The sequence below is a fragment of the Pangasianodon hypophthalmus genome, chromosome 29, assembly GCF_027358585.1.
Source record: "Pangasianodon hypophthalmus isolate fPanHyp1 chromosome 29, fPanHyp1.pri, whole genome shotgun sequence".
Classification (NCBI taxonomy): Eukaryota; Metazoa; Chordata; class Actinopteri; order Siluriformes; family Pangasiidae; genus Pangasianodon; species Pangasianodon hypophthalmus.
In genome coordinates this window covers 3,373,850-3,401,374 of record NC_069738.1, presented here as the reverse complement: position 1 = coordinate 3,401,374, position 27,525 = coordinate 3,373,850, and the positions used below count along the sequence as shown (strand labels likewise).

Below are 27,525 nucleotides of genomic sequence, written 5' to 3'. Positions count from 1 at the left end.
AAACAGAAGAACTGGCTTTGTTGTTCCAATACTTTCGGAGGGGACTGTTGCAAGAAAAAAACTAGAAACCCTAAAATTAAAATGGGCACATTTTTTTCTCCAGGTCTACAAAGTTGGTGATGTTGTATTTAGCACGGTGTTCACTAAATATTAATGCACTTACTACAATTATTGTAGTAAAATTAGGACTAGAAATATTTAGACTACAGTATTAAAGTGATGAGAGTTACATTTTTAACAGCTATAGTATTTGTTCCCAGAGTTCTACAGAAGTCAGGAGACAGAAGAGAAAAGATCATCATCACAGCTACAGGGTAAAAACCAACAACATGACACTGACACTGACACACTGACATTACATCCCTCTGTTTTTTTCCTACATGATTATATTAAATTAAACATACTACTGAATTAAGCAAATCCTTAAACTCCAGTAATTAGACCCCATGTCTCACCATGTCTTCCTACTTCACCCTGTCACAGACACGACCCAGAATCTGCTGCTGTAAATGAATTCCAGAAAAAGTTGAAATTAAATCTGATGAAGAAATTTCAGCGTTTAAATGGAGTGATAATAAACCAGGAAAACCGAACACTCCTGAATGAGATCTACACAGAGCTCTACATCACAGAGGGAGAAAGTGGAGACATCAATAAAGAACATGAAGTGAGACAGATCGAGGCAGCATCCAGGAGAACAACAACAGAGGAAACACCAATCAAATGCAATGACATCTTTAAGCCCTTACCTGAACAAGACAAACCCATCAGAACTGTGCTGACGAAGGGAGTCGCTGGCATCGGAAAAACAGTCTCCGTGCAGAAGTTCATTCTGGACTGGGCTGAAGGGAAAGCTAATCAGGACCTCCACCTCATATTTCCACTTCCTTTCAGAGAGCTGAATTTGATGAAGGAAAAACTGAGTCTGATGGATCTCCTTCATGTCTGTTTTAAAGAAACAAAAGAAACAGAAATGTTCAGTGTGAAAAAGGTTCTGTTGATTTTTGATGGATTGGACGAGTGTCGTTTTCCTCTGGATTTCCAGACCACAGTGAGAGTGTGTGATGTAAATGAATCAGCATCAGTGCATGTGCTGGTGATAAACCTGATCAAAGGGAATCTGCTTCCCTCTGCTCTCATCTGGATCACTTCCCGACCAGCAGCAGCTGATCAAATCCCCTCTGAGTATGTCCATCGAGTCACAGAGATACGAGGGTTCAATGACCCACAGAAGGAGGAGTACTTCAGGAAGAGAATCAGTGATCAGAGCCTGGCCAATAACATCATCACACACCTGAAGTCATTAAGAAGCCTCTACATCATGTGCCATATCCCAGTCTTCTGCTGGATTTCATCTACTGTTCTAGAGAGAGTGTTGAATGAAGCAGAGAGTGGAGAGATCCCCAAGACTCTGACTCAAATGTACACACACTTCCTCATCATTCAGACAAACATCATAAGAGAAAAGTACTCAAAGAAGCAGGAGAGTGATGAAGAAATGCTTCTCAAACTGGGACAACTGGCTTTTCAGCAGCTGCAGAAAGGCAACCTGATCTTCTATGAGGAAGACCTGAGAGAGTGTGGCATTGATGTGACAGAAGCAGCAGTGTACTCAGGTGTGTGTACGCAGATCTTCAGAGAGGAGTTTGGGCTTCACCAGAGTAAAGTGTATTGCTTTGTTCATCTGAGCATTCAGGAGCATCTTGCAGCTCTGTATGTGCACCTGACATTCATGAAGGAAAAGAGATATGTACTGGAGATGTCATCTCACCCTGAGATGTTCTCTGACCCCGAGATGTTCTCTGAGCAATGGATTGAACACAATACAATCTCAGATGTTCACATAAGTGCTGTAGATCAGGCCTTAGAAACTGAGACTGGACATCTGGATCTTTTCCTCCGCTTTCTTCTGGGTCTCTCGCTGGAGTCCAATCAGAAACTCTTACATGCCTTAGTAACACAGACAGGAAGTAGCTCCCAGACAGAAAATAGAGAAACAGTACAGTACATCAAGGAGATGGTCAGTGAAGATCTTCCTACAGAGAAATCCATCAATCTGTTCTACTGTCTGAATGAACTGGGTGACAGTTCTCTAGTGGAGGAAATCCAACGCTACCTGAAATCTGGAAAACAAAGTGAACTCTCTTCTTCACAGTGGTCTGCTCTGGTGTTTGTCTTACTGACTTCAGCACAGGAGCTGGAAGAATTTGACCTGAGTAAATATACCAGTACAGATAAAATAAGAGATGAGATTGTTGTGAAGGTGATGCCTGTGATTGCAGCATCAAGGAAAGCAATGTAAGTAAAGCTGAATATAACTGTTGTACTGTTACACTGTTAAGAGAACAAATCAAATGTCTTAGCAGTTCAGATGAATGTAACTCTTCAAGACACTTTAGACTTTCCTTTCTCCTCTTATAAACATTCTAGATCAGACTCTATTGCTTTTCCGTTTGGCATCTCAGACCTTTTACTCCATGTTTATACAAAGCTGTCTGTGATGATGTACGCAGCCAAAAATTCCAGTGAAGCCGAATGAACACTGACTCTGAATTATTATTACTATTATTATTATTATTATTATTATTATTACAGCATTTAAGTAAATTGTGTAGCTGATGTTTGTGTTTTGAAACTGAGACATTGCAGTGAAAGCTTTAGGACCTGTTTGATAATTTGCATCATTGTTAGTTCATTATGTATTATTTCCTTCAGTATCAGGTGTGATACAATTCAAGAAAGAAGTTGGTCAGCTTTGGCCTCAGTGCTCAACTCAGATACCTCCAATCTGAGAGAACTGCATCTGACTGTGGCTACACTGGATCTGTCTGAGAATAAACTAGGAGACTCAGGAGTGAAGAATCTCTCTGCTCTGTTGGAGAATCCTCACTGTAAAGTGAAACATCTGAGGTAAGATCTTCTCTCTGAGAGTCACAGTAGTTCACTAAAAGCTGCAGTTAAGAGTTGTATACAGTGTTGTTTTTCAGAAAAAATGTGCTGTAAACAGTACAACATACAGAACAAATATATTAATCATTAAACTTGTCACTTATACATTAAAGTAATAATTAAATGCATTTAGAATTAGATACATGTGTATAAAAATACAGTTAAATGTAGTAAATTAGAGTAATTTTCAGTAACAGCAGTAATAATTGGTCAGTATTAATAATAAATTGTGATTGGACAAGTGAAGGGAGACAGTCCGACATAACACACATCATCTTTAAAGCAAGTATTAATCCAAGATGAAACTGTGTTGATGAAGTGTGTGTCATTGTGTCTCTGCAGGTTGCGTGGTTGTGGTGTCTCAGATGAAGGCTGTGCTGCTCTGACTTCAGCTCTGAGATCAAACCCCTCACACCTGAGAGTACTGGATCTGTCTTGGAATAATCTAGGAAACTCAGGAGTGAAGTGTCTCTCTGCTCTACTGGAGAATCCTCACTGTAAACTGGAGATACTGAGGTAAGATCATCTCTCTGAGAGTCACATGACCTGCTCCTCAGTAAGACACATTCTCTAATAGTGAGAGTGAAGCAGAGGTTTTAGGTTCATCATCAATGTCCTGAGGAGGAAGATTGTTTCTATTCACTGCACACTGATGATTTGTCACTGATGAGTCTTTGGGTCAGATGTACGTATGTGAGAAGCTGCAGCACAAAACGTGACTTGATGCAACTACAATGTGTCTAAAATTACTGTAAAATTGACTAAAACATTGTAAATAATTACATGCCATTCTGAATAATAAAATCCCACACACATCATCTTTAAAGTAAGTTTTAAACCAAAATGAAACTGTGTTGATGAAGTGTGTGTCATTGTGTCTCTGCAGGTTGATTGGTTGTGATGTCTCCAATGAAGGCTGTGCTGCTCTGACTTCAGCTCTGAAATCAAACCCCTCACACCTGAGAGACCTGGATCTGTCAGAGAATAATCTAGGAGACTCAGGAGTGAAGAGTCTCTCTGCTGTACTGGAGAATCCTCACTGTAAACTGGAGATACTCTGGTAAGATCATCTCTCTGAGAGTCACATGACCTGCTCCTCAGTAAGACACATTCTCTAATAGTGAGAGTGAAGCAGAGGTTTTAGGTTCATCATCAATGTCCTGAGGAGGAAGATTGTTTCTATTCACTGCACACTGATGATTTGTCACTGATGAGTCTTTGGGTCAGATGTACGTATGTGAAAAGCTGCAGCACAAAACGTGACTTGATGCAACTGCAATGTGTCTAAAATTACTGTAAAATTGACTAAAACATTGTATCTAATCACACAAACTGTACAGAATACACAGAAGCAGCCCAGTGGACTTCACTGTAAATTTATCAGTCTTATACTTCCTTTTTTGCCTCTGGGGAACAGAGGCCACTGACGACCTTCTGTCATCTTTCACAGTTGTTCGCTAACCACTCCAGTTGTTTTCACTCCTATTTTAATGCCTTTGATTGTGATTTATCGATCTTTTAGTAAAGCAGTGTGTAAGTGTTTGTGTGAGCCAAACCGAACTCCAATTTTCTGCTGGATTTACAAAAGTCTCTGAAAGGCTGATTTTCTTTGTACTCACTTGAATGAGTAGTTTTATTTGTTTTAATTTATGGGTTTGGATTGGCAGACTTTTTAATATTTTTTTTTACACTCAGGAGCAAGAGTAGAATACGAATTAACAGGACCTTTGTGAAGAAAATTTCTTGTGTAAACACTCATACAAACAATTTACGCACAAACCTGTTCATATCCAGCTTGATAAAGAGGTGCATTGTTAATTCGAATAAACAGATGATATTAAATCCTCATGTCATTCTGAATGATAAAATCCCACACACACATCATCTTTAAAGTAAGTTTTAAACCAAAAGGAAACTGTGTTGATGAAGTGTGTGTCATTATGTTTCTGTAGGTTGCGTGGTTGTGGTGTCTCAGATGAAGGCTGTGCTGCTCTGACTTCAGCTCTGAAATCAAACCCCTCACACCTGAGAGAACTGAATCTGTGTCAGAATAAACTAGGAGAATCATGTGGGAAGTGTCTCTATGCTCTACTGGAGAATCCTGACTGTAAACTGGAGATACTGAGGTAAGATCATCTCTCTGAGAGTCACATGACCTGCTCCTCAGTAAGACACATTCTGTAATAGTGAGAGTGAAGCAGAGGTTTTAGGTTCATCATCAATGTCCTGAGGAGGAAGATTGTTTCTTTTCACTGCACACTGATGATTTGTCCCAGAGTCTTTGGGTCAGATGTACGTATGTGAGAAGCTGCAGCACAAAACGTGACTTGATACGACTTCAGTGTGTCTAAAATTACTGTAAAATTGACTAAAACATTGTAACTAATCACACAAAGTGCACCTGGGACACGAACTACATCCACTGTGTGGCAGCTGCAGGTTTAATAGCAGAAGGGAAATGGTGGCAATGATGTCAAATATAGAATTTGTAAATTGAAATGAGAAGTTAATGTCATAGATGTTAGAAGGTCAAAAATTAAATAAATCAAACATTTGATTTTTAACTAAAAATCAAGCTGCTATGAAAAGGGTTGCCAGATCTGCTTACAGAAGCAGCCCAGTGGACTTCACTGTAAATTTATCAGTCTCATACTTCCTTTTTTCCCTCTGGGGAACAGAGGCCACTGACGATCTTCTGCCATCTTTCACAGTTGTTCGCTAACCACTCCAGTTGTTTTCACTCCTACCGATGCCCAAAGTATTATTTTAATGACTTTGGGTGTGATTTATCGATCTTTTAATACAGCAGTGTGTACTTGTGAAAACCACTGGTTTTCACAAATGTTGTCAATAGTGCTCTTGGTTCCTGACCTAGTGAACCAGCATGAGGATGTGTTTTTGATAGAAACTCCAAAGCACTTCTATAAGTCTCTCTGGATAAAGGGTTCTGCTAAACACTGTAAACACGTTAAAGATAAACGATTTAAACTCAACAGTATACTCCAGATATAAAATTGCAGTGATCCATGCAAATTATGTGATTTGAAGTTGATCAAGTCAAGGTTTTCATTAGTTAGTTTGGGTGAGTGTTGGTGCAACAGTTAAATCTATGGGTTGCTGATCAGAAGGTTGGGCTCTTTAGCAAGGCCCTTAACCCTCTGTGCTCCAGGGGCGCTGTATCATGGCTGACCCTGCGCTCTGACCCCAACTTCCTAACAAGCTGGGCAACGCAAAGAAAATGTACATGTGACAAATAAAGGCATCGTATTACGCACAAATGTACACACACTCAGGAGCAAGAGTAAAATACGAATTAACAGGACCTTTGTGAATACAAAATTTCTTGTGTAAACACTCATACAAACAATTTACACACAAACCTGTTCATATCCAGCTTGATAAACGCTGCACATTGTTAATTAGAATAAACAGATGATTTTAAATCCTCATGTCATTCTGAATAATAAAATCCCACACACATCATCTTTAAAGTAAGTTTTAAACCAAAAGGAAACTGTGTTGGTGAAGTGTGTGTCATTGTGTCTCTGCAGGTTCTGTAGTTGTGATGTCTCAGATGAACACTGTGCTGCTCTGACTTCAGCTCTAAAATCCAACCCCTCAAACCTGAGAGAACTGGATCTGTCAGGGAGGAATCTAGGAGACTCAGGAGTGAAGTGTGTCTCTGCTGTACTGGAGAATCCTCACTGTAAACTGGAGATACTGAGGTAAGATCATCTCTCTGAGAGTCACATGACCTGCTCCTCAGTAAGACACATTCTCTAATAGTGAGAGTGAAGCAGAGGTTTTAGGTTCATCATCAATGTCCTGAGGAGGAAGATCGTTTCTTTTCACTGCACACTGATGATTTGTCACTGATGAGTCTTTGGGTCAGATGTACGTATGTGAGAAGCTGCAGCACAAAACGTGACTTGATGCGACTGCAGTGTGTCTAAAATTACTGTAAAATTGACTAAAACATTGTAACTAATCACACAAAGTGCACCTGGGACACGAACTACATCCACTGTGTGGCAGCTGCAGGTTTAATAGCAGAAGGGAAATGGTGGCAATGATGTCAAATATAGAATAATTATTTGCAAATTAAAATGAGAAGTTAATGTCATAGATGTTAAAAGGTCAAAAATGAAATAAATCAAAATTTGATTTTGAAATAAAAATCAAGGGGGTGCTAGTGAGCATACAGTGGAGTAAGGCATGTGAAACTTAGCTCCTGCCTGGCTTCTTATTAAATTATTATTCTACAGCGCATTTTTGGCGAAATTACTGTGGACACTGCTTTGGTAATATCTGCGGGACCTTTTGAGCAATTGGTATTCGCGTTGGTCACTTCAATGGTGACTAAGCTGCGCAAATACAAATATAGCCGCCCTGCAAACACTAGGCCGGAGAAATCCCTGACTCAATCCTCTCCAGATGACGGCGATTCGCCTCCCATTTCTCAGTTAGAACCGGTTTCGGACACGGAGGATCTGAAAGCAGATATTGTAGCTTCTCTGAGAGAGGATATCTCGGTTGTTACCAGGGCGGAGCTGAAAAATGGTCTTTCTGAAGACTTTAATTTTCTTAAGAGCGAGCTAAAGGAAGTGAAGTCTGAAATCGCAAACAACACAGCAGCGATCTGTTCTGAAATGGATAAAATGAAGGCTGTTATCAGCGATGTGGAGGAAGGATCACTTCACTGCAGGCGACAGTTGCAGAACTTAAACCAGTGCTGACGGACCTGAAGGAAAAGAACGAAGACTTGGAAGGAAGGATGCGTAGATGTAACGTACGCACTGTGGGGGTCCCGGAGGAGACGGGTTCGAGCTCTACCATTGCAGTCTCTAAACTACTGAAGGACGTTTTAAACCTAGAGAAGGAAATCCTAATCGACCGCGCTCACAGAGGTCTAACACAGAGAAAGCCTAATGGAAAGCCCTGGGTGATTGTCGCTAAACTCCACTATTACCAAGACTGTGTTGAAGTTCTCCGCCGAGCCCGAGAGCAAGGTCCACTTCGGTATAAAGGAGAGCCGATAGCCATCTTTCCAGACTACACTGCGAACGTTGCCAAAGTGCAGGCCGCTTTCAGCAGTGTCAGAAACTTATTCCGAGGCCGATGTGATGTTGGTTACGAGATAACGTTTCCAGCTCGACTCAGAGTCTCTTACAAGGGGGACAGCAAGGAATTTCTGGATCCGGAGAAGGCACTGGCCTGCGTGAAGTCTACCATCCAAGATGTAGAAACAGCAAAGTGAATCCTCCATGTTGTTCAACTTTTTTGTTGGACTTTGCTTTTTTTTCCTACTTCGGCAGAAGTCATCCCGCTAAGGTTATGAGACTCTTTCCATTTTATTGCCCCGATGTAAATATTTTGGTTTTACTTTAAAGAATTATCAATACGTATCTTAACCACTCATTTCAGTTTGATAGTTATAAGAGTCATCGGGACTTTTGTGTTTAACTACATGGCAGTGTTCCGTCGTAGTGGCGCAGTGTTTTTGAGAGTGTTTATATTTCACTTATGACGTGATACTGACTGTCACAATAATGTGAAGCGCTTTATTTTATTACTATTACTATTATAAATTATTTTATTTTCACTCTTATCATTGTTCTTTTTTTCTGTGACTAAGAGGCTGGGCGGAGGCTGGTATGTTGGACACGAAAGTGGCTCTCCCCTGCCATAATTTAATGTATGGCATATCTTGCAGTGCTCGTTACATCCACCATGTTCGTTTAGGTGGCTGGGGTTGGGGACCTAGCAGACATATTTTGTTCGTATGCCTTATCTTTTTCTTTGTTTATTTTAAACGTGATTATCTTAATTTATCTGGAGCTGCGTTTCAATGCCTCACCTAAGTTTCCTTATGGCTGACACCAGCTCAATGGGAAAGGTAGGGTGCATGGTTCATTTTGTTAACTGGAATGTTAAATCTTTGAATCATCCTGTGAAATGGAAAAGGGTACTCTTACACCATGACCATCTAAAAGCAGACATAGTATTTCCTCAGGAGACTCATCTCCAAGTGATGGACCAGATTAGATTAACAGGAGGATGGACAGGGCAAACATTTCATTCAAGTTTTAATTCCAAAGCAAGAGGAGCAGCAATTATAATACGTAAGAATGTACCATTTGTAATGTATAGACTCAGATCCCACGGGGTGATATATCATTGTGGTGGGGAGACTGTACGGGCTCCCCATTATTTTAATGAACATTTATGCTCCAAACTGCGATGACAATACTTTCTTTACCCAGGCTTTCTCCCGAATTTCCAGTATAGACACTTACCACCTTATCTTAGGGGGTGACATGAATTGTGTCCTTTCTACAAAGTTAGATCGCAGTTCATCTAGAGCATCCCCTGAATCCAAATCATCTCAAACAATTAATCTCTTCCTACAGACATATGGTTTAACTGAGATTTGGCGGTTCTGAAACCCTACTTCTAGGGGCTATTCCTTTTTTCTCATTCTCACGTATCGATTATTTTTTTATTGTTGATAGACTTCTCCATATGATTGTTGATTGTGAATACCACTCTATAGTAATTTCGGACCATGCCCCTTTGAAAATGAAGTTATGCATTCCAGGCGTAGAACCTGGATACCGCCCATGGAGGTTCAATCCCCTTCTTCTTTCAGATGAAGTTTTAGTGAATTTTATTAAATCAGAGATTGACCTCTTTTTGTCTCATAATAAGACGTTCGGGATGTCTTTCTTAACAATTTCATTTCAACAGATCATTTCATTTCAACAGATCATTTCATTTCAACAGATCGTTTCGTATGGTTCAATGCAAAGGAAAGCCACCATGGAGCGTCTTAGAAAGCTAACTGATGATATTTTGAAGTTAGATATTAGATACAGCCACTCACCATCGGATGACATAGTTAAACGACGTCTGATACTTAAGACGGAGTTTGATCTTCTTTGGACACGTCAGGCAGAGAACCTTATATTAAAATCGAGACAAATGTCCTAAGAACATGGGGAGAGGGCTGGGAAAATTTTAGCATATCAGTTGCATCAGAAAGCATCCAATCAGTATATATTGGAGATTAGTGATGAACAAGGTAAAAAAAACACACAGATCATATAGAAATAAATTCATGCATTTTACTACTCTGCCCTTGACACTTCTGAGCCTCCAGATGATAAATCACTAGATACATTTTTTCATAATGTGGAGATCCCCAAGTTAAACCCAGATTTAGCATCCGACCTAGAGAACGATATTTCGTTGAAGAGATTATAGATGCAACTAGAGATGTACATTTTCTGAAGAAAATGTGAGTGGTGCTTGCCGTGGCGAAACTCGGCACTAGGCACTAATACTAAACCCTATTCGTCTTAGCATCATGTTAACCACATGTTAACAACATGCTAATTGTGTTAGCATTATGCTAGCAACATTTTGACACAATTAACATGTTCTTAACATGAAATTAGCATGATTAGCATGTTGCTATCATGATGCTAACATGTTTTTAACAAGACGCTAACATGATTTATATGATGCTAACAATATGCTAACATTATTAGCATGTTGTTAGCATGTTGCTAGCACGATGCTACCATGTCTTTAGCACATCCAGAGTGGCGGGCTGAGCAGAACGAGCCCTCACCCATGTCTCTATGACACTGTGATGCAGAGTTATGTGCAATTCAAAATCCCTATGTTATCTCTATGGGACAACTGTGGGGCCCTGTTGCCCCAGGGGTATGACATGTACCCCACTGCGGGGCATGTTCTCACACAGGCTGCCAGCCTCTTCGAATGTGGCGAGTCTCATGTGTCTATGACTTTGTGATGCAGAGTTTTGTTCACTGCAAAGTCCCCATGTTATCTCTATGGGCCAAATCCCCATGTTATCTCTATGGGGCAAATTTAGGGCGAATAATAATAACAATAATAATAAAAATATAATAAGTATGCAAGATTATAATAGTGAGCTTGCTTCGCAAGCACCACTAATTAGAAGTATGCAGTGTGGCAAGTCACCGGGGCCAGATGGCTTTCCATCTGAGTTTTTAAAAAAAATTTCAGATACATTTGTCCCTTTGCTCCTTACTGTATTTAAAGAATCACTGTCTTCAAATTCTCTCCGTCCAACTATGCGTGAAGCGACCATTTCTCTGTCTCTGAAGAAAGATAAGTGTCCCTCTCAGTGCAGCTCGTATCGACCAATCTCCCTTCTAAACGCAGATGTTAAAATCTTTGCAAAACTGCTAGCCCGGCGTCTTGAAGTGCTCGCCCCCTCCATAATTTCTTCAGATCAGCCTGGTTTTATAAAAATAAATATTTTGTATGCTCCCTCTCCACCCGACATACCAGAGATTATAATATCGCTCGATGCTGAAAAGGCCTTTGATCGGGTGGAGTGGGACTGTCTTTTCCACACACTAGAAAAATTTGGATTTGGGCCCAATTTTATATCATGGATTAAAATCCTTTATTCCTCCCCAATGGCAGCAGTTCACACCAATAATAATCGGTCTGCCTTGTTTGGTTTGCAAAGAGGCATCAGACGGGGCTGCCGGCTGTCTCCGATTCTGTTTGCCATTGCAATCGAGCCACTAGCCATAGCTATACAGCAAGATAGTACTATTAAAGGAATTCGTAGAGGGGATATAGAGTGTAGAATTTCACTTTATGCTGACGATTTGCTGTTGTATTTGTCAGAACCATTGCGGGGCCTCCCTAAATTATTGAACATATTAGAAAGATTTAGTAAGATATCTGGCTACAAAATAAATCTTCAAAAAAGCGAGTTAATGCCAATTAATGAAGCTGCTACACGTATTCCTTTCAATTCGATTCCTTTCAAAGTTACTAGGAAAAAAATTAAATATTTGGCAATCTGGACTACACATAATTATAAGGACCTTTACAAAGCTAACTTCTTGCCCTTAATAGATGGTTTGAAACAAGATATTAAACGCTGGGGTTTGCTGCCTCTCTCTCTGAGCGGAAGAATTAATACTATCAAGATGAATGTATTGCCTAAGTACCTATATTTGTTTCAAAATCGTGCTATTTTTTTGACTAAATATTTCTTCAACTCAATATTCTACTTCAACTCCATAGATAAAATTATATCATCATTTATTTGGAATAATAAAAACCCTCGGATTCGGAAAAGTATTTTACAACAGCCTCGTACCCTAGGCGGCATGGCACTTCCCAATTTTATATTTTACTACTGGGCAGCAAATATCAGAGGACTGACTTAGTGGATGAGGGACAGTAATAGCCCTGATGAGCCTAAATGGCGTAGTTTGGAGAAATTCTCCTGTGAACCCTATTCCCTATTTTCTTTATTGTGTTCTGAACTCCCAATGCATGAACCTGCTTCTCACTACTCCTCTAATCCTGTGGTGACACAATCTCTAAGAATATGGAATCAATTTAGAAAATCGTTTTCCCTTTGCAGCCTCTCCTTATGCGCTCCATTAAGTACACTGCAAAAAATAACTGTCTAAATATAAGAAACAAATGCATGATTTAAGAAGATAATTACACTTGGTAAGATTTCTTGAAATAAGAAAACATATCTAGGCTTTAGAAAAGAACAAAATGTCTTAAAATAAGCATTAAAACACTTATTCCAAGCAGTGTATCTAGTTTAATTAACTTAAAACTAGCTTTTTAATTAATTTTTAAACAGTTTGCTTATCTTAATTTGTGTGAAAATATCTTAAAACTAGAGCTACTAAATAAGATAATTCCTCTTAATTCAAGAATTATTATTATATATTCTGACTTAAAATGAGACAAAGCATTTACACTTAAAACAAGGTTATTAAAATCAAGATCACGCATACATATTGTCAACAATTATTTATTCAGTTGAAGACGCTTGTAACACACAGTAGTTGCCGTGCAAAACCAAAGCAAAATCATTACTTGCTGATTCTCAAAATACCAGGCAACAGAGTTTATAGATGCTGAAAAGCTCCTCGATCCGAAGTCATATTATCCAGTCAGTTTCAAAAACAGTGTGTATGTATTGACAAATTATAATCTGGAAGATGTCATTGCACTTAAAACTGGAAATTAAAAACCCTACTGGATAAATGGAAAGAGTGTGGTGACTTAATACTGCAGAGTCTTATAATTTGTTGTTAGGTTGTAAATAAATGTGTTGGCGTTGACATAAAACAAGCATTTGGAATAAATAATACTAATGAACAAGTCCTAAGTGTGATTATTGAGCATTTTTTACTGGGCAACCTTAAAACCAGTTATTACAGCTAAAACAAAGTCTTAAAAGATACAAGGCCTCAAATGATGCCTGTCATGGTAAATAAGCTTAATTTGCAGGTAAAATAACTAACTTTAAGCTTTGCTAACTAAGTGAGAAAAAAAAGATAAATAATCTTAAAACAATCATAATAATCTTACATGATCTGCTCTTGCATAGTATTTTATTCTTAAAATAAAGTCAATAAGATTTTATGGCTAGAAATAAGATTGTAAGTCTTGACTAGATGAGGAGTTTTTGCAGTGTAAAAACCACATGTTTACTCCTTCAATAATAGATAAAGCCTTTGATATCTGCGTAAAGAATGGGATACATACATTACAAAATCTCTTTATAGGTAACAATTCTGCATCCTTTGACGAGCTGGTTAATAGATTTAAGATTCCCGGGTTCCATTTTTTTAGATGTCTGCAAGTGTGAAATTTTTTGGTTTCATTTTTTGGTTGTTTTCCTTTATATCCCCCTACATCTTTATTAGATTCTATTTTTAAGCTAAGAAAGGACCTAAAACAAATTATAGGTCAAATTTATAACCTCCTGAATCAGCATAGCCTGACCAATTTAGATCATTTAAAGAGTGAATGGGAGAAAGATTTGAATGAACAAATTTCTGATGTAACTTGGCAAAAAATTATTAAACGGATTTACTCATCATCTATACGTCAGCACCATGTGGTACAATTTAAGGTTGTACGTCGGCTTCACTGGTCAAAGGTTAGGTTATCTAAATTTAGACCAGAGCTAGATCCCATGTGCCATAGGTGCAGGCAAGCACCTGCAAGGCTTTTACATATGTTCTGGACATGCCCAAGATTGTATAAATTTTGGAAGTGAATTTTTGATGCATTTTCAGAAATAATAGGAATGCCAATAGCTCCATCTCCTTTTATAGCTCTATTTGGTGTCACTGCACAAAACATGCACCTAAGCAGTTAGAACAGTAAATTGTTGGCCTTTTGTACACTACTTGCCAGAAGATTAATACTGTTTAAATGGAAAGACCCCCTTCCTCTGACTTTCTTTCATTGGATTAGAGAGATCATGCAATACCTTAAACTAGAAAAAATAAGATACTCTCTCCAGGGGTCTACCCAGAGACCAATCTAGCAACCCTTCTTGTCATTTGCTGAAAAAATATGAAATAGAGAATACAGTCCCAAAAAAAGTATAGTTTTTTTTTTGTTGGTTTTTTTTTTGTGCTTAATTATCTGCATTCTCATTGTCCATATTAATGTTGATTGTTGTTATTGGAATTACTCCTTCTGTTTATTTGTTTTTATTTATTTATTTGTTTGTTTATTTCTCTTTGCTTCTTTTCTTTGTTTAATGTAATTCATATGTATGTCTGATGGGTAGAGGGATGAGTCATGTTGGGGTTCTGACTGTATATATTGTACTGTTCTGGTCACTTTTGACTTTTTTTTTTTTTTGCTTATTATAAAATTTTGAATAAACAGACCTTTAAAAAAAAAAAAAAAAATCAAGCCGCTATGAAAAGGGTTGCCAGATCTGCTTTACAGAATCAGCCCAGTGGACTTGACTGTAAATTTATCAGTCTCATACTTCCTTTTTTCCCTCTGGGGAACAGAGGCCACTGACGACCTTCTGCCATCTAACACAGTTGTTCGCTAACCACTCCAGTTGTTTTCACTCCTATCGACGCCCAAAGTATTATCTTAATGACTTTGTGATTTATCGATCTTTTAGTACAGCAGTGTGTAAGTGTTTGTGTGAGCCAAACCGAACTCCAATTTTCTGCTGGATTTACAAAAGTCTCTGAAAGACTGATTTTCTTTCTACTTGCTTGAATTATTAGGTTTATTTGTTTTAATTTATGGGTTTGGATTGGCATGCTTTTTAATATTTTTTAATAAATTCCAATAATATAAAATCACTGTTTTTCACAAATGTTGTCAATAGTGCACTTGGTTCCTGACCTAGTGAACCAGCATGAGGATGTGTTTTTGATAGAAACTCCAAAGCACTTCTATAAGTCGCTCTGGATAAAGGGTTCTGCTAAACGCTGTAAACACGTTAAAGATAAGCAATTTAAACTCAACAGTATATTCCAGATATAAACTTGCAGTAATCCATGCAAATGATCTGATTTGAAGTTGAACAAGTCAAGGTTTTCATTAGTTAGTTTGGGTGAGTGGTGGTGCAACAGTTAAATCTATGGGTTACTGATCAGAAGGTTGTGCTCTTTAGCAAGGCCCTTAACCCTCTGTGCTCCAGGGGCGCTGTATCATGGCTGACCCTGCGCTCTGACCCCAACTTCCTAACAAGCTGGGCAACGCAAAGAAAATGTAGATGTCACAAATAAAGGCATCGTCTTATGCACAAATGTACACACACTCAGGAGCAAGAGTAGAATACGAATTAACAGAACCTTCGTGAATACAAAATTTCTTGTGTAAACACTCTTACAAACAATTTACGCACAAACCTGTTCATATCCAGCTTGATAAACGATGCGCATTGTTAATTAGAATAAACAGATGATATTAAATCCTCATGTCATTCTGAATAATAAAATCCCACACACATCATCTTTAAAGTAAGTTTTAAACCAAAAGGAAACTGTGTTGATGAAGTGTGTGTCATTGTGTCTCTGCAGGTTGGTTCGTTGTGGTGTCTCAGATGAAGGCTGTGCTGCTCTGACTTCAGCTCTGAGATCAAACCCCTCACACCTGAGAGACCTGGATCTGTCTGAGAATAATCTAGGAGACTCAGGAGTGAAGTGTCTCTCTTCTCTACTGGAGAATCATCACTGTAAACTGGAGATACTGTGGTAAGATCATCTCTCTGAGAGTCACATGACCTGCTCCTGAGTAAGACACATTCTGTAATAGTGAGAGTGAAGCAGAGGTTTTAGGTTCATCATCAATGTCCTGAGGAGGAAGATTGTTTCTTTTCACTGCACACTGATGATTTGTCACTGATGAGTCTTTGGGTCAGATGTACGTATGTGAGAAGCTGCAGCACAAAACGTGACTTGATGCGACTGCAGTGTGTCTAAAATTACTGTAAAATTTACTAAAACATTGTGTCTAATCACACAAACTGTACAGAATACACAGAAGCAGCCCAGTGGACTTCACTGTAAATTTATCAGTCTCATACTTCCTTTTTTCCCTCTGGGGAACAGAGGCCACTGACGACCTTCTGTCATCTTTCACAGTTGTTTTCTAACCACTCCAGTTGTTTTCACTCCTATCGATGCCCAAAGTATTATTTTAATGACTTTGTGATTTATCGATCTTTTAGTAAAGCAGTGTGTAAGTGTGTGTGTGAGCCAACCCGAAGTCCAATTTTCTGCTGGATTTACAAAAGTCTCTGAAAGGCTGATTTTCTTTGTACTCACTTGAATGATTAGTTTTATTTGTTTTAATTTATGGGTTTGGATTGGCATGCTTTTTAATATTTTTTTTTTACACTCAGGAGCAAGAGTAGAATACGAATTAACAGGACCTTCGTGAATACAAAATTTCTTGTGTAAACACTCTTACAAACAATTTACGCACAAACCTGTTCATATCCAGCTTGATAAACGAGGCGCATTGTTAATTAGAATAAACAGATGATATTAAATCCTCATGTCATTCTGAATGATAAAATCCCACACACACACATCATCTTTAAAGTAAGTTTTAAACCAAAATGAAACTGTGTTGATGAAGTGTGTGTCATTGTGTCTCTGCAGGTTGCGTAGGTGTGGTGTCTCAGATGAAGGCTGTGCTGCTCTGGCTTCAGCTCTGAAATCCAACCCCTCACACCTGAGAGAACTGAATCTGTGTCAGAATAAACTAGGAGAATCATGTGGGACGTGTCTCTATGCTCTACTGGAGAATCCTCACTGTAAACTGGAGATACTGAGGTAAGATCATCTCTCTGAGAGTCACATGACCTGCTCCTCAGTAAGACACATTCTGTAATAGTGAGAGTGAAGCAGAGGTTTTAGGTTCATCATCAATGTCCTGAGGAGGAAGATTGTTTCTTTTCACTGCACACTGATGATTTGTCACTGATGAGTCTTTGGGTCAGATGTACGTATGTGAGAAGCTGCAGCACAAAACGTGACTTGACGCAACTGCAATGTGTCTAAAATTACTGTAAAATTTACTAAATCATTGTAACTAATCACACAAAGTGCACCTGGGACACGAACTACATCCACTGTGTGGCAGCTGCAGGTTTAATAGCAGAAGGGAAATGGTGGAAATGATCTCAAATATAGGATTTGTAAATTAAAATGAGAAGTTAAGGTCAGACATTAAAAGGTCAAAAATGAAATAAATCAAACATTTGATTTTTAACTAAAAATCAAGCTGCTATGAAAAGGGTTGCCAGATCTGCTTTACAGAAGCAGCCCAGTGGACTTGACTGTAAATTTATCAGTCTCATACTTCCTTTTTTCCCTCTGGGGAACAGAGGCCACTGAGGACCTTCTGCCATCTTTCACACTTGTTCGCTAACCACTCCAGTTGTTTTCACTCCTATCGATGCCCAAAGTATTATTTTAATGACTTTGTCATTTATCGATCTTTTAGTACAGCAGTGTGTAAGTGTTTGTGTGAGCCAAACCGAACTCCAATTTTCTGCTGGATTTACAAAAGTCTCTGAAAGTCTGATTTTCTTTGTACTTGAATGATTAGTTTTATGTTTTAATTCATTGGTTTGGATTGGCATGCTTTTTAATATTTTTTATAAATGCCAATAATATAAAATCACTGGTTTTCACAAATGTTGTCAATAGTGCTCTTGGTTCCTGACCTAGTGAACCAGCATGAAGATGTGTTTTTGATAGAAACTCCAAAGCACTTCTATAAGTCACTCTGGATAAAGGGTTCTGCTAAACGCTGTAAACACGTTAAAGATAAGTAATTTAATCTCAGTAGTATATTCCAGATATAAACTTGCAGTAATCCATGCAAATGATATGATTTGAAGTTGATCAAGTCAAGGTTTTCATTAGTTAGTTTCGGTGAGTGGTGGTGCAACAGTTAAATCTATGTTAAACCTGTTCATATCCAGCTTGATAAACGATGCGCATTGTTAATTAGAATAAACAGATGATTTTAAATCCTCATGTCATTCTGAATAATAAAATCCCACACACATCATCTTTAAAGTAAGTTTTAAACCAAAAGGAAACTGTGTTGATGAAGTGTGTGTCATTGTGTCTCTGCAGGTTCTGTAGTTGTGGTGTCTCAGATGAACACTGTGCTGCTCTGACTTCAGCTCTAAAATCCAACCCCTCAAACCTGAGAGAACTGAATCTGTCTGGGAGGAATCTAGGAGACTCAGGAGTGAAGTGTGTCTCTGCTGTACTGGAGAATCCTCACTGTAAACTGGAGATACTGAGGTAAGATCATCTCTCTGAGAGTCACATGACCTGCTCCTCAGTAAGACACATTCTGTAATAGTGAGAGTGAAGCAGAGGTTTTAGGTTCATCATCAATGTCCTGAGGAGGAAGATTGTTTCTTTTCACTGCACACTGATGATTTGTCACTGATGAGTCTTTGGGTCAGATGTACGTATGTGAGAAGCTGCAGCACAAAACGTCACTTGATGCAACTGCAATGTGTCTAAAATTACTGTAAAATTGACTAAAACATTGTAATTAATCACACAAAGTGCACCTGGGACACAAACTACATCCACTGTGTGGCAGCTGCAGGTTTAATAGCAGAAGGGAAATGGTGGCAATGATCTCAAATATATAATTTGTAAATTAAAACGAGAAGTTAATGTCATAGACGTTAAAAGATCAAATATGAAATAAATCAAAATTTGATTTTGAAATATAAATCAAGGGGGCGCTAGTGAGCATACAATGGAGTAAGGCATGTGAAACTTAGCTCCTGCCTGGCTTCTTATTAAATTATTATTTTACAGCGCATTTTCGGCGAAATTACTGTGGACACTGTTTTGTTAATATCTGCGGGACCTTTTGAGCAATTGGTATTCGTGTTGGTCACTTCAATGACGACTAAGCTGCGCAAATACAAATATAGCCGCCCTGCAAACACTAGGCCGGAGAAATCCCTGACTCAAGCCTCTCCAGATGACGGCGATTCGCCTCCCATTTCACAGTTAGAACCAGTTTCGGACACGGAGGATCTGAAAGCAGATATTGTAGCTTCTCTGAGAGAGGATATCTCGGTTGTTATCAGGGCGGAGCTGAAAAATGGTCTTTCTGAAGACTTTAATTTTCTTAAGAGCGAGCTAAAGGAAGTGAAGTCTGAAATCGCAAACAACACAGCAGCGATCTGTTCTGAAATGGATAAAATGAAGGCTGTTATCAGCGATGTGGAGGAAGGATCACTTCACTGCAGGCGACAGTTGCAGAACTTAAACCAGTGCTGACGGACCTGAAGGAAAAGAACGAAGACTTGGAAGGAAGGATGCGTAGATGTAACGTACGCACTGTGGGGGTCCCGGAGGAGACGGGTTCGAGCTCTACCATTGCAGTCTCTAAACTACTGAAGGACGTTTTAAACCTAGAGAAGGAAATCCTAATCGACCGCGCTCACAGAGGTCTAACACAGAGAAAGCCTAATGGAAAGCCCTGGGTGATTGTCGCTAAACTCCACTATTACCAAGACTGTGTTGAAGTTCACGGCCAAGCCCGAGAGCAAGGTCCACTTCGGTATAAAGGAGAGCCGATAGCCATCTTTCCAGACTACACTGCGAACGTTGCCAAAGCGCGGGCCGCTTTCAGCAGTGTCAGAAACGTATTCCGAGGCGGACGTGATGTTGGATACGAGATAACGTTTCCAGCTCGACTCAGAGTCTCTTACAAGGGGGACAGCAAGGAATTTCTGGATCCGGAGAAGGCACTGGCCTGCGTGAAGTCTACCATCCAAGATGTAGAAACAGCAAAGTCAATCCTCCATGTTGTTCAACTTTTTTGTTGGACTTTGCTTTTTTTCCTACTTCGGCAGAAGTCATCCCACTAAGGTTATGAGACTCTCTCCATTTTATTGCCCCGATGTAAATATTTTGGTTTTACTTTAGAGAATTATCAATACGTATCTTAACCACTCATTTCAGTTTGATAGTTATAAGAGTCATCTGGACTTTTGTGTTTAATTACATGGCAGTGTTCCGTCGTAGTGGCGCGGTGTTTTTGAGTGTGTTTATATTTCACTTATGACGTCCTACTGATGATACTGACTGTCACAATAATGTGAAGCGCTTTATTTTATTACTATTACTATTATAAATTATTTCATGTTTCCTCTTATCATTGTTCTTTTTTTCTATGACTAAGAGGCTGGGCGGAGGCTGGTATGTTGGACACGAAAGTGGCTCTCCCCTGCCATAATTTAATGTATGGCATATCTTGCAGTGCTCGTTACATCCACCATGTTCGTTTAGGTGGCTGGGGTTGGGGACCTAGCAGACATATTTTGTTCATGTGCCTTATCGTTTTCTTTGTTTATTTTAAACGTGATTGTCTTAATTTATGTGGAGCTGCGTTCTCAATGCTTCACCTAAGTTTCCTTATGGCTGACACCAGCTCAATGGGAAAGGTAGGGTGCATGGTTCATTTTGTTAACTGGAATGTTAAATCTTTGAATCATCCTGTGAAATGGAAAAGGGTACTCTTACAGCTTGACCATCTAAAAGCAGACATAGTATTTCTTCAGGAGACTCATCTCCGAGTGGTGGACCAGATTAGATTAACAGGAGGATGGACAGGGCAAACATTTCATTCAAGTTTTAATTCCAAAGCAAGAGGAGCAGCAATTATAATACGTAAGAATGTACCATTTGTAATGTATAGACTCAGATCCCACGGGGTGATATACCATTGTGGTGGGGAGACTGTACGGGTTCCCCATTATTTTAATGAACATTTATGCTCCAAACTGGGATGACAATACTTTCTTTACTCAGGCTTTCTCCCTATTTTTCAGTATAGACAACTACCACCTTATCTTAGGGGGTGACATGAATTGTGTCCTTTCTACAAAGTTAGATCGCAGTTCATCTAGAGCATCCCCTGAATCCAAATCATCTCAAACAATTAATCTCTTCCTACAGACATATGGTTTAACTGATATTTGGCGGTTCTGAAACCCTACTTCTAGGGGCTATTCCTTTTTTCTTTGGTTCATAAGTCATTCTCGCATATCGATTATTTTTTTATTGATGTTAGACTTCTCCATATGATTGTTGATTGTCAATACCAGTCTATAGTCATTTCGGACCATGCCCCTTTGAAAATGAAGTTATGCATTCCAGGCGTAGAACCTGGATACCGCCCATGGAGGTTCAATCCCCTTCTTCTTTCAGATGAGGTTTTTGTGAATTTTATTAAATCAGAGATTGACCTCTTTTTCTCTCATAATAAGACGCCCGGGATGTCTTTCTTAACAATTTCATTTCAACAGATCATTTCATTTCAACAGATCGTTTCGTATGGTTCAATGCAAAGGAAAGCCACCATGGAGCGTCTTAGAAAGCTAACTGATGATATTTTAAAGTTAGATATTAGATACAGCCACTCACCATCGGATGACATAGTTAAACGACGTCTGATGGTTAAGACGGAGTTTGATCTTCTTTGGACACGTCAGGCAGAGAACCTTATATTAAAATCGAGACAAATGTCCTAAGAACATGGGGAGAGGGCTGGGAAAATTTTAGCATATCAGTTGCATCAGAAAGCGTCCAATCAGTATATATCAGAGATTAGTGATGAACAAGGTAAAAAAAACACACAGATCATATAGAAATAAATTCATGCTTTTTACTACTCTGCCCTTGACACTTCTGAGCCTCCAGATGATAAATCACTAGATACATTTTTTCATAATTTGGAGATCCCCAAGTTAAACCCAGATTTAGCATCCGACCTAGAGAACGATATTTCGGTTGAAGAGATTATAGATGCAACTAGAGATGTACATTTTCTGAAGAAAATGTAAGTGGTGCTTGCCGTGGCGAAACTCGGCACTAGGCACTAATACTAAACCCTATTCGTCTTAGCATCATGTTAACCACATGTTAACAACATGCTAATTGTGTTAGCATTATGCTAGCAACATTTTGACACAATTAACATGTTCTTAACATGAAATTAGCATGATTAGCATGTTGCTATCATGATGCTAACATGTTTTTAACAAGACGCTAACATGATTTATATGATGCTAACAGTATGCTAACATTATTAGCATTGTTAGCATGATTAGCATGTTGCTATCATGATGCTAACATGTCTTTAGCACATCCAGAGTGGCGGGCTGAGCAGAACGAGCCCTCACCCATGTCTCTATGACACTGTGATGCAGAGTTATGTGCAATTCAAAATCCCTATGTTATCTCTATGGGACAACTGTGGGGCCCTGTTGCCCCAGGGGTATGACATGTACCCCACTGCGGGGCATGTTCTCACACAGGCTGCCAGCCTCTTCGAATGTGGCGAGTCTCATGTGTCTATGACTTTGTGATGCAGAGTTTTGTTCACTGCAATGTCCCCATGTTATCTCTATGGGCCAAATCCCCATGTTATCTCTATGGGGCAAATTTAGGGCGAATAATAATAACAATAATAATAAAAATATAATAAGTATGCAAGATTATAATAGTGAGCTTGCTTCGCAAGCACCACTAATTAGAAGTATGCAGTGTGGCAAGTCACCGGGGCCAGATGGCTTTCCATCTGAGTTTTTAAAAAAAATTTCAGATACATTTGTCCCTTTGCTCCTTACTGTATTTAAAGAATCACTGTCTTCAAATTCTCTCCGTCCAACTATGCGTGAAGCGACCATTTCTCTGTCTCTGAAGAAAGATAAGTGTCCCTCTCAGTGCAGCTCGTATCGACCGATCTCCCTTCTAAACGCAGATGTTAAAATCTTTGCAAAACTGCTAGCCCGGCGTCTTGAAGTGCTCGCCCCCTCCATAATTTCTTCAGATCAGCCTGGTTTTATAAAAATAAATATTTTGTATGCTCCCTCTCCACCCGACATACCAGAGATTATAATATCGCTCGATGCTGAAAAGGCCTTTGATCGGGTGGAGTGGGACTGTCTTTTCCACACACTAGAAAAATTTGGATTTGGGCCCAATTTTATATCATGGATTAAAATCCTTTATTCCTCCCCAATGGCAGCAGTTCACACCAATAATAATCGGTCTGCCTTGTTTGGTTTGCAAAGAGGCATCAGACGGGGCTGCCGGCTGTCTCCGATTCTGTTTGCCATTGCAATCGAGCCACTAGCCATAGCTATACAGCAAGATAGTACTATTAAAGGAATTCGTAGAGGGGATATAGAGTGTAGAATTTCACTTTATGCTGACGATTTGCTGTTGTATTTGTCAGAACCATTGCGGGGCCTCCCTAAATTATTGAACATATTAGAAAGATTTAGTAAGATATCTGGCTACAAAATAAATCTTCAAAAAAGCGAGTTAATGCCAATTAATGAAGCTGCTACACGTATTCCTTTCAATTCGATTCCTTTCAAAGTTACTAGGAAAAAAATTAAATATTTGGCAATCTGGACTACACATAATTATAAGGACCTTTACAAAGCTAACTTCTTGCCCTTAATAGATGCTTTGAAACAAGATATTAAACGCTGGGGTTTGCTGCCTCTCTCTCTGAGCGGAAGAATTAGTACTATCAAGATGAATGTATTGCCTAAGTACCTATATTTGTTTCAAAATCGTGCTATTTTTTTGACTAAATATTTCTTCAACTCAATATTCTACTTCAACTCCATAGATAAAATTATATCATCATTTATTTGGAATAATAAAAACCCTCGGATTCGGAAAAGTATTTTACAACAGCCTCGTACCCTAGGCGGCATGGCACTTCCCAATTTTATATTTTACTACTGGGCAGCAAATATCAGAGGACTGACTTAGTGGATGAGGGACAGTAATAGCCCTGATGAGCCTAAATGGCGTAGTTTGGAGAAATTCTCCTGTGAACCCTATTCCCTATTTTCTTTATTGTGTTCTGAACTCCCAATGCATGAACCTGCTTCTCACTACTCCTCTAATCCTGTGGTGACACAATCTCTAAGAATATGGAATCAATTTAGAAAATCGTTTTCCCTTTGCAGCCTCTCCTTATGCGCTCCATTAAGTACACTGCAAAAAATAACTATCTAAATATAAGAAACAAATGCATGATTTAAGAAGATAATTACACTTGGTAAGATTTCTTGAAATAAGAAAACATATCTAGGCTTTAGAAAAGAACAAAATGTCTTAAAATAAGCATTAAAACACTTATTCCAAGCAGTGTATCTAGTTTAATTAACTTAAAACTAGCTTTTTAATTAATTTTTAAACAGTTTGCTTATCTTAATTTGTGTGAAAATATCTTAAAACTAGAGCTACTAAATAAGATAATTCCTCTTAATTCAAGAATTATTATTATATATTCTGACTTAAAATGAGACAAAGCATTTAAACTTAAAACAAGGTTATTAAAATCAAGATCACGCATACATATTGTCAACAATTATTTATTCAGTTGAAGACGCTTGTAACACACAGTAGTTGCCGTGCAAAACCAAAGCAAAATCATTACTTGCTGCTTCTCAAAATACCAGACAACAGAGTTTATAGATGCTGAAAAGCTCCTCGATCCGAAGTCATATTATCCAGTCAGTTTCAAAAACAGTGTGTATGTATTGACAAATTATAATCTGGAAGATGTCATTGCACTTAAAACTGGAAATTAAAAACCCTACTGGATAAATGGAAAGAGTGTGGTGACTTAATACTGCAGAGTCTTATAATTTGTTGTTAGGTTGTAAATAAATGTGTTGGCGTTGACATAAAACAAGCATTTGGAATAAATAATACTAATGAACAAGTCCTAAGTGTGATTATTGAGCATTTTTTACTGGGCAACCTTAAAACCAGTTATTACAGCTAAAACAAAGTCTTAAAAGATACAAGTCCTCAAATGATGCCTGTGATGGTAAATAAGCTTAATTTGCAGGTAAAATAACTAACTTTAAGCTTTGCTAACTAAGTGAGAAAAAAAAGATAAATAATCTTAAAACAATCATAATAATCTTACATGATCTGCTCTTGCATAGTATTTTATTCTTAAAATAAAGTCAATAAGATTTTATGGCTAGAAATAAGATTGTAAGTCTTGACTAGATGAGGAGTTTTTGCAGTGTAAAAACCACATGTTTACTCCTTCAATAATAGATAAAGCCTTTGATATCTGCGTAAAGAATGGGATACATACATTACAAAATCTCTTTATAGGTAACAATTCTGCATCCTTTGACGAGCTGGTTAATAGATTTAAGATTCCAGGGTTCCATTTTTTTAGATGTCTGCAAGTGTGAAATTTTTTGGTTTCATTTTTTGGTTGTTTTCCTTTATATCCCCCTACATCTTTATTAGATTCTATTTTTAAGCTAAGAAAGGACCTAAAACAAATTATAGGTCAAATTTATAACCTCCTGAATCAGCATAGCCTGACCAATTTAGATCATTTAAAGAGTGAATGGGAGAAAGATTTGAATGAACAAATTTCTGATGTAACTTGGCAAAAAATTATTAAACGGATTTACTCATCATCTATACGTCAGCACCATGTGGTACAATTTAAGGTTGTACGTCGGCTTCACTGGTCAAAGGTTAGGTTATCTAAATTTAGACCAGAGCTAGATCCCATGTGCCATAGGTGCAGGCAAGCACCTGCAAGCCTTTTACATATGTTCTGGACATGCCCAAGATTGTATAAATTTTGGAAGTGAATTTTTGATGCATTTTCAGAAATAATAGGAATGCCAATAGCTCCATCTCCTTTTATAGCTCTATTTGGTGTCACTGCACAAAACATGCACCTAAACAGTTAGAACAGTAAATTGCTGGCCTTTTGTACACTACTTGCCAGAAGATTAATACTGTTTAAATGGAAAGACCCCCTTCCTCTGACTTTCTTTCATTGGATTAGAGAGATCATGCAATACCTTAAACTAGAAAAAATAAGATACTCTCTCCAGGGGTCTACCCAGAGACCAATCTAGCAACCCTTCTTGTCATTTGTTGAAAAAATATGAAATAGAGAATACAGTCCCAAAAAAAGTATAGTTTTTTTTTTGTTGGTTTTTTTTTTTGTGCTTAATTATCTGCATTCTCATTGTCCATATTAATGTTGATTGTTGTTATTGGAATTACTCCTTCTGTTTATTTGTTTTTATTTATTTATTTGTTTGTTTATTTCTCTTTGCTTCTTTTCTTTGTTTAATGTAATTCATATGTATGTCTGATGGGTAGAGGGATGAGTCATGTTGGGGTTCTGACTGTATATATTGTACTGTTCTGGTCACTTTTGACTTTTTTTTTTTTTTGCTTATTATAAAATTTTGAATAAACAGACCTTTAAAAAAAAAAAAATAAATCAAGCCGCTATGAAAAGGGTTGCCAGATCTGCTTTACAGAATCAGCCCAGTGGACTTGACTGTAAATTTATCAGTCTCATACTTCCTTTTTTCCCTCTGGGGAACAGAGGCCACTGACGACCTTCTGCCATCTAACACAGTTGTTCGCTAACCACTCCAGTTGTTTTCACTCCTATCGATGCCCAAAGTATTATCTTAATGACTTTGTGATTTATCGATCTTTTAGTACAGCAGTGTGTAAGTGTTTGTGTGAGCCAAACCGAACTCCAATTTTCTGCTGGATTTACAAAAGTCTCTGAAAGTCTGATTTTCTTTGTACTTGAATGATTAGTTTTATGTTTTAATTCATTGGTTTGGATTGGCATGCTTTTTAATATTTTTTATAAATGCCAATAATATAAAATCACTGGTTTTCACAAATGTTGTCAATAGTGCTCTTGGTTCCTGACCTAGTGAACCAGCATGAGGATGTGTTTTTGATAGAAACTCCAAAGCACTTCTATAAGTCACTCTGGATAAAGGGTTCTGCTAAACGCTGTAAACACGTTAAAGATAAGCAATTTAAACTCAACAGTATATTCCAGATATAAACTTGCAGTAATCCATGCAAATGATCTGATTTGAAGTTGATCAAGTCAAGGTTTTCATTAGTTAGTTTGGGTGAGTGGTGGTGCAACAGTTAAATCTATGGGTTACTGATCAGAAGGTTGGGCTCTTTAGCAAGGCCCTTAACCCTCTGTGCTCCAGGGGCGCTGTATCATGGCTGACCCTGCGCTCTGACCCCAACTTCCTAACAAGCTGGGCAACGCAAAGAAAATGTAGATGTGAGAAATAAAGGCATCGTCTTATGCACAAATGTACACACACTCAGGAGCAAGAGTAGAATACGAATTAACAGAACC

General features: G+C 38.4%; 1 protein-coding gene across 50 annotated transcripts in view; it reads left to right on the top strand.

The window, feature by feature from the left end:
• LOC113534414 (uncharacterized) overlaps positions 1 to 27,525 on the top strand; it is a 272,572-nt gene that overhangs the window by 188,758 nt on the left and 56,289 nt on the right. For 36 of the 50 annotated variants that reach the window (XM_053231328.1, XM_053231329.1, XM_053231326.1 and 33 more), the window contains 10 exons: positions 261 to 314; positions 484 to 2,298; positions 2,716 to 2,910; positions 3,292 to 3,465; positions 3,836 to 4,009; positions 4,902 to 5,075; positions 6,501 to 6,674; positions 15,840 to 16,013; positions 16,926 to 17,099; positions 18,414 to 18,587. In XM_053231328.1, the coding sequence (XP_053087303.1) occupies positions 261 to 314; positions 484 to 2,298; positions 2,716 to 2,910; positions 3,292 to 3,465; positions 3,836 to 4,009; positions 4,902 to 5,075; positions 6,501 to 6,674; positions 15,840 to 16,013; positions 16,926 to 17,099; positions 18,414 to 18,587 (3,282 nt within the window). The remainder of the gene's footprint in view (positions 1 to 260; positions 315 to 483; positions 2,299 to 2,715; positions 2,911 to 3,291; positions 3,466 to 3,835; positions 4,010 to 4,901; positions 5,076 to 6,500; positions 6,675 to 15,839; positions 16,014 to 16,925; positions 17,100 to 18,413; positions 18,588 to 27,525) is intronic. The other 14 variants (XM_053231337.1, XM_053231349.1, XM_053231325.1 and 11 more) reach the window with 13 other exon arrangements.